The following is a 9,994-nucleotide window of genomic DNA, read 5'->3' as shown; positions in this document are numbered from 1 at the left end:
CTTCAACAAATTTTCAAGTCAGAACTCTTAGGAAATTGCTCCGGTGAGATCACTCTTTCTACAGAGGATCATCCGGTGAGTTGAGTTTTTGCTGAATTTATCTAATTCAAAGCCGTCTTGAGTTATAACTTCTTGGATACTGAACCAAAAGCTTTTACGGCCAACCTAGCAATAGAAAGTCACAAGTGTGCATCAACTATGTCTAGACTCACCTAGGTCAAGCTACAACTCTTAACCCCTCTTTATAGTACGGTCAAAAGACTAAAAAGAAATATAACCTATACTACTCTAAGTGTCCTCCATCTCCTTGTGACACTTAGAACTAGAAGATCCTTATCCTTCATGTACCGATCCTTTGATCGTCCATATAAGTTCTTTAAAGGGCAAGAGTATCAAGACATCATTGTCAATTATGTTTTTCTTTTTCTTTTATACTGTTCAAAGCGCATACGTTAGTCACAATGATACGGTTGTCATTAATCACCGAAACTCTTACCTCTTACCTAGGGGCCTAGATGCTACACCGAGAAGAGCCAAATCGGGAGGGGGTGCTCGGGGCCAAGAACAGTTGGCCCCCGAGTACCCGGAGTTCCCCGAGGACTCGAGAAGAGCCAATCCGGGAGGGGGTGCTCGGGGCTGAGAACAGTTAGCCCTGAGTACTCGGAGTTCCTCGAGGACCCGAGAAGAGACATATCCGGGAGGGGGTGCTCGGGGCCAAGAACAGTCGGTCCCCGAATACCCAGAGTTCCCCAAGGACCTAAGAAGCCCCTTGCCGGTGGACCCCACAAGGGCTCCACAGTGAGGTGTTAATCGGTGGGAAGCCCAATGCTGACTTTGAGAGGGAGTGTGGTCGGTCACATCCAACCACTCCCCTACACCTGTCGTATTGATTACGTCAGTCCCTACCACTGCCTGGCAGGAAGGCGTGGGGACATTTAATGCGATGGGTCCCATCGCACGTCACCTTGCGGGGCCTATAAAGGAAATGGCTTGAAAATATCATCGATGGGCTCGAAGCGTATCGCCTGTCGCCCTGCTACGTCAGACTGTGTCAGATCTGCTCTGACCGGATGGGCATGCAGGGATATTCAGCGGTTGGCAGGTGGGCCCCCTGCACCAGCTAAAGTTGGGATGTAATAACCGATGGGACCGTCGGAAGGACGCATTTTTCAACCCCTGTAACATCAAACTGTAGACCCATGATGGTTGTTTTCTATTTATGGCTTACGGGAACTTGTGCCCCGATCTGGGCACGTCGAGCCTCCCTCGATAGGATAAAAGGGGGAGCACTTCGTAGAAAGACAGGTGAACAAGTTTTAGCAAGTCAAGTTTAGAGAGACCGGCACTTGAAGACCGAAGCTCAAGACTTGGTAGATAGACCAAAAAACCTTGTAACATAGAATTCCAGAGAAAGATATTCCAAGAGCATCAATAGCACATCAGATACACAGGATTAGGTTATTACGCTCCGTGCGTCTCGAACCTGTCTAAATCCCTTATTGTCGGTGACATGGGAACCGGGGGTCCCCGAGTCCCGAGGCCAGGATAGCAGAGTGCCACATGGCGCTCTCCCTCAGGGATTATCTCCCCGAGATCCGAGAAGACCAAGTCCCGGGAGAGGGTGCTCGAGGCTATAAACATTGGTCCTCGAGTTCCCCGAGGAACCGAGCAGACACAGTTCCGGGAGAGGGCGCTCTGGGCCATGAACAATGGTCCCCGAGTACCCGAGTTTCCTGAGGACCGAGAAAAGGCATATCCGGGAGAGAGTGCTCGGGGCTATGAACAGTAGTCTCCGAGCACCAAGAGTTCCCCGAGGACTTGAGAAAGCCCCTTACCGGTGGACCCCATAAGGGCTCAGCGGTGAGGTGTCAATTGGTAAGAAGGCTCGATGCTGCATTTAAGAGGGAGCGTGGCCTGTCACTTTCAACCACTCCCCCCACGCCTGCTGTCAGTCCGTGCCACTGCCTGACAGGGAGGCGTGGGGACATTTAATGCGGCGGGTCCCACTGCGCGTCATCCGGTGCGCCTCGGGATATCGTCGCAGGGCTCGAGGCGTATCGCCTGCCGCTCTGCTATGTCAAGCTCGCTATGGTCGGGCGGGCACGCAGGGCTGCTCGGTGGCTACCCGGTGGGCCCTCCCTGCTGTACCTGCTGAAAAGCGGGATGATGACGACAGGACCGGAAGGGGGCGCATTTTCAACCCCCCTGTAACATCAACCTGCAGTCTATGATGATTATTTTCCATTTATGGCGCCTTGGAACTCGTGTCCTCCTTTCTAGGCACGCCAAGCCTCCCCCGACGGTATAAAAGGAGGTGGGTGCATCCCAACGATGAGGACAGGTTCTTCAAGACCAAGTCTTACGAGTTGGAGAAGATCGAGACAAGCTAACACAAGAGATACATGAAGCTCTGGACTTAGACAGAAATCCTTGTAACATAATGAGATTCAGATAAAGGCATTCCCAGAGCATTTATAGCATACACACAGGAGTATGGTATTACGCTCCGTACGGTCCGAACCTGTCTAAAATCCTCTGAGCATTTATTTCCTCTAGCATCCGATCATCCATCCCGCCTGCATCTCATTTACTCTCATTAAATCACGTACAAGGTAGATTCAGAATCATCCCCCCGGCCGAATCTCAAAGGGGGTCCCTCCGGATCCCTGCTTGTGGAGTTCATCCTTCGACACTTGTGCATTTACTCCTACTAGCCGACGATCATCCGTCCCGCCTAAATCTCATGCTTTCGTATTAAATCCACGTACGAGGTAGATCCAGAATCAGCCCCTCGACCGAATCTCAAAGGGGGTCCCTCAAGATCCCCGCTTGCGGCGTTCATCCACTGACAGGTGGGGTGTGGGAAATCGCGGGCAAAAGCTTAGCCTGGTTGGTTCACCAGTACTGACAACGGAGACGTCCTTGGACGTCGTTCTACTCCCTGGAGACGTTGTCGTGGCCACTCTCTCTCCCTCCACTCGTGCCGGACTCTCCATGTCACGTTCTCATTGGAGGCATCGCCTTGGAGGTCCATCTTTGAACTGTGGTGCTCGCTGGTCCGGTTGCAGCTTTGCTCACGCTGCGACGGTTTTCATAACACCACCCCTCGATATAGGCTCTGGAGTTGTCGACGAGGATGCTACTTCTTTTAATTTTCGATTTGTGTTTCGGTGGACAGCTGACTCATTAAGAGGGTCATGCTACGGTGGAGTCAGAGCTACTACGTTGATGGTATTCAACGAAGCTCAACAACAATAACACGAGGTATGGCTCCTTGTGGTACCAGTGGTGGCCGTGGGACACAGGTGTGATGACATCAAGACAGTGGTTAAGGTACTCTGTGGGAAAACAAGTTGTTTGTCTCTGGAGCAGCAAGCTCGACAACGTTGACCTACTTTAGACTATGTCTTTTAGAGCGGTGCTTTAAATGGTGTGCAAGCCGTGTTATTTTAGCTGTTTTATCGCCTGTGGTAAGGGATTTTGGTCTTTTTTTTCTCAAATTAACCATGCAGGTTTAAGCTTTACAAACAAGCACTTGTGTTGTCCTTTCAAGAGAAAAGGAACAAGCAATAAAAGACAAAAAAATTATTTTTTCCAAAAGCAAAAAAGTTGCTCTCCTGTTGGAGCACCACACGCACAGAACAACAAATGGAATGGTGGGAATTGGTAAATTCCGCAAGGCGCCAGCTGTGACGGGGCCGGACGGGCACTGTTGGGCGCAAAAGCGAGAAGGGCAACATCCAGCCCCTGGACCACCGGTGGCAACACGAAATTTGGCAAGAACTTGACTGGCATCCATTCTGATCCGCCACTCCCATGCAAGCAAGCACAGGAGGCATGGTGACTGGTGAGTAGCTAAGCCAGGGCAGTGTAAAGAAAGGATGGTCAAATCTCAGCTGGGCTGTGACCAGTGAGCCAGTGAGGAGGGCCCTAGGACTGCAGTTGGAACAGTCCATCGCCCGATCCAGATACAGGCAGCTGAGGAGGATCAACCAGAGGCCACCCCCACCCATGGCCATGCCTCATGTCCACCCCTCTCTCTCACGCACACGGTGTCTCTCACACACACAGTGACACCAGTCACTCATGGCTCCCGAAACAGACATGAAGAGCCATGCAGGAGAAAGCAACGAAATCGCCATCACCAAAATGGGGCGTTGGCATGGCCCCAGAACCAGCGCCGGTGCAGTGCAGTGCAGTACAGTAGCATGGTACTGCCGACCTCGGGAGTGGGAAACGAAGCCATGCACACGGCGCCGCTGGTATTGGGCGGGATGCAAACGGGGTAAGGACGAGAAGGGGTGAAAGCGGGAGACAGCGACGTCGGACGGCAGCAGGAGCTGCAACTGTGTGCGCTGCTTTGTTAGTCTGGACTCTGGTCACTGAAGGCAGGCACGCCCCCATAGGGCGAGAAAAGCAGTCAGTAGGTGCTCCTGTTCCTTTAGCAGTGACAGTATAGCTTGTCCATCGTCCTCCCCTACCTCTGCTCCGGCAGTACAGTATCATGGCTAGCTCCACAAGGCTTGTATACCACTAGCTTTCACTTCACTGTGCGGGCTTCAACTGTTAGGGTTCGTTTGGTTACGGCATCCGAGCTTTTATATATATATATAACTTGCATCCACTTATATATTCTCATATAAAAGTTTATTTGATTGTTCGTGTAGGAGAGGTAACCTGTATAAATTATCCTAAATATAGGATACATCTAAATCGAGTTTCACTCACTCGTCAATCTCAGATCACATGATCATTATATCTGTTTATACAAGAAACTAAATATCTTTACTACATCTATTTATATAATCAACTAAACATTTTTTCAAAAACTATACCCTTTTTTTAATCTACTTTCACTCAACCAAATTATAAGATGCAACCCCTCTTTTATAATCAGACACGCGGGCCCTCGTACAGTCGTCGTCCATCAGAGTTGCTCCAAAAGTGTGGCGGGTGCCAATCGCCAACGGACAACTGCTGACAAGCGAGGTACGTACATACAGGCCAGATTTTTTTTACGCACGGGCCCACACGTCAATCTGATAAAGCCGTAATGATAGTGTCAGATTTGCTACGTGTACTGCATTTTCCCCCTTTTGGAAATTAACCACATTTCCCCACCTTCTTATCATTTTAAAATCGTTCTCGGACTAACGTGATCTTTTCTATTGCGAAGCTGGTTTGGGTTCAAGTTCACTGGGCCTAAGTGAAGGTGGAAGGCGTCGATGGTGCCGACCGACCATGGGACGGAAGCAGAGCGACGTGTGGCATGCAGCAACCGGAATCGTAGGACACAGATGTCTTTCGATAAGGAGGGTGGTAGGGATGAAGAACCCGTTGCCGTTGGAGATGACTGGCACGACGCATTGGTACCAAGCTAGCAATGAGATGCAATTGCCGGCTCACATTGGTACCAAGGGGATGCAATCGCCGGGTAGCCTCGTCAGCCCAGGGGAGTCTTGAGTTGGGCACGATTACGGGAGTCGATAGTTGGGGTGGCGGCAACTAGAACAGAAGTTTGTTTAGTAGGATGCACGAAACACGTTGGAAATTTCTCTAATACTCCAGAAATGTGACTGCTGAAAACTTTAGTATTTCGAAGCAGATTATGTTCAGACAGATACGGTATATATGCTCATGATTCATGCATGAATTTGCACCTTGAAGCTGAAACGTGGATAAAGAATCTCATAAACCATGATGAACCCACGGTGTAGTAGCAATAATTCAGATCATAACAAAGGCACAGACCACGGAGATAGCAGCCATACTGAGTCTTCTGGCTCTCTCTCCGATTAATTAACAACGGTTACCGGCAAGCTGCGAAACGCCACACACACGAATACAAGATCAGCAGCCGTCCCAAGGCCAAGAGTTGAACCGGAACAACAGGCTGTCAAGCGGTCGGGGGGAAGTAGAACTTGTGGTCCGGGAATGGCGCCGGCGGGTGAGACGGGAACGGGACGCCGGCGTTGCCGACGACGGTAGAGAATCCTGATGATGCTGCAGAGTGGTGCAATGGCATGTGTGGGGAGCCCTGCATTTGCCATCCCCAGGAGGGGAATGACTGCGGACCCAACTCAAGCCTTCGCTCCATTGGCCTTTCCTGCAGTTGCAACAGCACAAGCATCAGCTTTGTTAACCTTTGGCCACAGTAATGGTTTAGCTGCACGTCATTCACTAGAAACAGAGTAAAGAAGCATCCATCGGTTGTTCACGAAAACTGGCTCAACTAAGGATGCTTTGGTGAACATATACGATTTCTTCAGGATTCTAGATTTCTTATCTGCAGGTAAGTAAGCAAATCAAGACACGATAGCTGTGCTCCCTGCGAGACTTTCTGTAAAACTAGAGCATCCTCAGGACTAAAGCCGCAGCATGTGACCAGCGTACTAAGAGGCATCCCAAGTTATGTCATGGAACTATCAGACTGGACGACTGCAGTATTTCAAAAGATGCAAACTGGCAGAACTGCCAGAGTGAAACATCAATCAGCAGCTCACAGGCCAAACAGTATCAGCGATTAGTAAGTACATATGCTGAGAATGCAGACGAACAACTGTCCTTGAGATACAAAGAAAAAGGCTGTATTTCCAAGAAACAAGACATTTCATCCTAAATATCACAACCTGCTAAATGTTTCTGGGGAATCAAGCTACTATAGTTTCTACATGTCACCAAATCAAAACAAAAAATACAAGAAATGGAATTGAGAAACTGTTTAACTAGCTAGTATCAGCCTACAAGCTAAACAGAACACATTCATTTTTTTTAACATGACATGTTCAATTTAACCATCGTGGATTCGGCAAAAGTTTGAACTGATTGATCGCGTTGGCGTAGCAATTTGCATACATAACAGAAGGGTCTTAGCTTGGTAATACCTGGTGGTTCGGAAACAAGCCAGGACAAGCAGATGAGTACAAACGCTGATGGTGAGGTGGTACAGCGGTGCTTTGGTGATACACAGGCCACGGGGACGATGAGCTCATTGGCTACAGCAGCAACAGATAGGTGCAAATATCGTAAGTTCATAAAAGCTATAGGACCTGGACCATTAATAAATATCTCAACCAACTAAACGCCTATCAAATACTCCTATGAATCTTTATAGAGTAGGAACTATCAAAGGTCAAGGGTTCCACTCAAAGATACAAGACAGTTCAATCTAGTTGCTTCCACCTTAAGATTTTATTTTTCTGGATACCTTTTCAGCTACTGCAAGTAGAAAGTCATAGAAAAAAAATGGACCTGAGCATTTCACTGCGGTGTAATCTTGAAGTCAGATTACCTGAAGGGCCATCGTGCTTGAAGATTCAGGGGAGTCACATGTTAGATGGCGGCCAGCTGAGGTATTGTCCCTTTTGAAGCCGTGCACATTAGGTTGTGAAATCCGCAAATCCAAATCAACCGCATCACCATCAACAATTGCTAAGAATATAGTGACAATTATAAGATACAGCTGGGATAATTTGGATTGTATGAAAAATTTCATGGCAAGGCTGATTGTGATACCCTCATTTTCGGTGTCGGGTATAGCATCTCCTCCATTGTAGGAGCTAGGCTCAAAGTTAGTAACAGCTTCCCTCCCATTGAAGCGAAGGGCTGCCCTGTCATAGGCTCTACCAAATTCAACAAGCATGAAAGTCAGCAAAATTATTGAAGATGATGGAATCAACATGTCATTAAAACAATGATCAGTGAAAATTATTGTAGTACCTTGCAGCTTCAACTTCGCTGTCGAAGAGCCCAAGATAGATGTACCTGCATGTAAATTCCAGTTCTGAGATATGTCTCAACAGAGGATGCCTCCACTGGTAGACCATGGCAAATCTGGCTCTTGACTAAAAAGTACAGGAATTGCATTGTCTGCCAATGCATATATGTGAACTCTAGCGGTTGCTGCAAATAGATCTGTATCACATTGTTAGGTGCCGTGGCAAAACAATGAGTGGGGGAGTGGAGCTTTCACCAATTTAACATAGACGCACTAACTACTAGTAGCATAGATTATAATTACAGTGACCCTGTTTAAAATCACCTACCTGTATTCCCTAAAACCACCTGAAAGTGCCTACCATACCTACAAATTATGTCGCCCTGATCAACCCCGATGACAAGTTAAGTGAATATCATTTGAACATATTTTGTTCATAAGCAGCGTAAAAGAACACTCGAACTAGGCTAACGGAATAGAAAAGTTGAAAGCCAATTACTTAATATGCAGGTCAAATTTTATGATCGCTTACTTCTTGCCAAGAAGTTGGCCCATCCTCGCCTCCCAGCGGCCGCACTTGTGTAGCGTCACGCCGCGGTACTTGGAGCTCCCCCTCGCGAACCCCGTGCTCTGGCGGCGTAGAATGTGCACGAACTCCTCCTTGGTCCAATTCCTCATCTAAAACCACACCCACCAATCCACTACAAAGCTATCGATCACAGAAACCCCAACGAACAGTTTGATATGATGCAAGCTATTACCTGCTTCAAATCCTCCTCGTAGTCACTCAGACTGAAGTTGATGTCCGCGTCTAGCCCACGGAACTTGATCGCAGCACGATCATAAGCCCTGCGTGATGCAAAACCGGACCATTTCAGTACGCTTATCGATCAAACCGCGAATGAGAATTCAAACGAGCCCAAGCCCTAACCTCGCGGCCGCGTGGGCAGTATCGAAACCACCTGAAGAGAAGAGCATTAGGAGTTTAGGACACAGTAATCAGACCAAACGCACGGAAATTATTTCACAGTTAATAGAAGCTCGAGCTATCGACGGCTGCGCCAGATGCCGGGATATGTTTTGCCTGTTTCATCAGCTCGAGCTATAGATCACTCACCTAAGTAGACTTGTTTCCCGCAATCCCTGGGAGAACGAAGCAGCAGCGGCAGCAAATGATTAGCAGTTTGATGAGCAAATTGAATATGGATTGGTGGATGCTAAATTACGAAGTGGACGACATCATCAGAGGCTCACCAGATGTGCGACTCCCACCGGCCCGTCCTCCTGTAGAAGGTGACTCCCCTGTACTGCGAGCTCCGCGACCTCGGCCCGCGCCGCGTCTTCTTCGCGACCACCACCGGCCTCTGCCCAGAGCCGAGATCCTCAGCGCGGCGCGGCTGGCACACCGGCACCGGCGCGGGCACCGGCGCGGGCTCCGGCGCGGGCTCCGGCGCGGGCTCCGGCGCGGCCTGGGATGGGAAGAGCTGCCGCGTCATGAATCCCGAGGAGGCGACCGGCGCCGTCAGCTCGCCGGAGCAGTCCTCGTCGTCGGGGTTCCCGATCAGGCCCAACCGGAAGCCGCCGTCCGTGGAGTTGAGGACGGACGAGCTTGACGTGCCCGAGTCCGCTGGCGACGCCACATTGAGATCCAGCACCATCTCCGATCCGGAGCCCACCGGAGCCAAACGCCACCTCCCGCTCAAGCTTCAACTCACCAGTCAGGACTCAGGCAGTCACCGCCGCCTGCTCCGCTGCCCCCGCCTCGAGCTCGATCGGCGGCTTCGATCGATCGATCGACACGCGCGTTTCTATGGCGCCGGAGCAGGAGTGGCGCAGCTGCGATAAGTAGCGAGGTGGGAGGAGCAGCCGTGGGTGGTGGCCATGGGGTGTGGTGGGGTGAGAGAGCACGAGAGGAGAGAGAGAGGGTAGGGGGCACTGGGGCAGTGGGAGAAAAGGAAAGGGAGATGTGACGTCGGGGAGACGAAAGGGTATCAAAGGTAAACTACCCCATTTTTGTGCAGGGGAGCTTCGCTACGGGCACGAACGCCTCCGCAATGGTGGTTAACGTGTCGCGCGCTGGCTCGCCGAAGGCAACTGGTAGGTAAGGCTTGTCTGTGACTGCCGTGCGTTTTAGCTGTACTAATCGCGGGCCTTGTAGCTGCTTAACCTCTTTCTTTCCTGTTTTGGTCGAGAGAGATTTTTTTTATAGATGGAAGAGGAAGAGTGGTTTGGGACAACTAGTGTTTGTTTTATGTCGCGACTAGCAAGCTGCGTATG

At 49.8% G+C, this 9,994-nt stretch overlaps 1 protein-coding gene across 1 annotated transcript; it reads right to left on the bottom strand.

Moving 5' to 3' along the window:
• Window positions 1–5,661: 5,661 nt before the first annotated feature.
• LOC133913646 (APETALA2-like protein 2) lies at window positions 5,662–9,684 on the bottom strand. The gene is made up of 10 exons (XM_062356851.1): window positions 8,972–9,684; window positions 8,835–8,860; window positions 8,649–8,679; window positions 8,479–8,566; window positions 8,250–8,395; window positions 7,720–7,764; window positions 7,516–7,622; window positions 7,292–7,431; window positions 6,885–6,995; window positions 5,662–6,106 (listed from the first exon to the last, which is right to left on the bottom strand). The coding sequence occupies exons 1-10, from the start codon at window positions 9,373–9,375 to the stop codon at window positions 5,897–5,899; spliced, it is 1,308 nt and encodes a 435-aa protein (XP_062212835.1). The 5' UTR covers window positions 9,376–9,684; the 3' UTR covers window positions 5,662–5,896.
• Window positions 9,685–9,994: the final 310 nt, after the last annotated feature.

The sequence above is a fragment of the Phragmites australis genome, chromosome 3 (assembly GCF_958298935.1).
Source record: "Phragmites australis chromosome 3, lpPhrAust1.1, whole genome shotgun sequence".
In the NCBI taxonomy this organism is placed as follows: Eukaryota; Viridiplantae; Streptophyta; class Magnoliopsida; order Poales; family Poaceae; genus Phragmites; species Phragmites australis.
Note: the sequence above shows the minus strand (reverse complement) of the source record. Positions and strands in the feature narration are given on the sequence as shown.

Excerpts from the sequence above, each read along its gene's own strand:
- LOC133913646 (XM_062356851.1), bottom strand. The coding sequence starts at position 9,375 with ATGGTGCTGGATCTCAATGTGGCGTCGCCAGCGGACTCGGGCACGTCA. Across the intron at positions 8,396-8,478 it reads ACGAGGAGGATTTGAAGCAG|ATGAGGAATTGGACCAAGGA; the intron begins GTAATAGCTTGC and ends GTGTGGTTTTAG. Across the intron at positions 7,432-7,515 it reads ACCCGACACCGAAAATGAGG|CAATTGTTGATGGTGATGCG; the intron begins GTATCACAATCA and ends CTATATTCTTAG.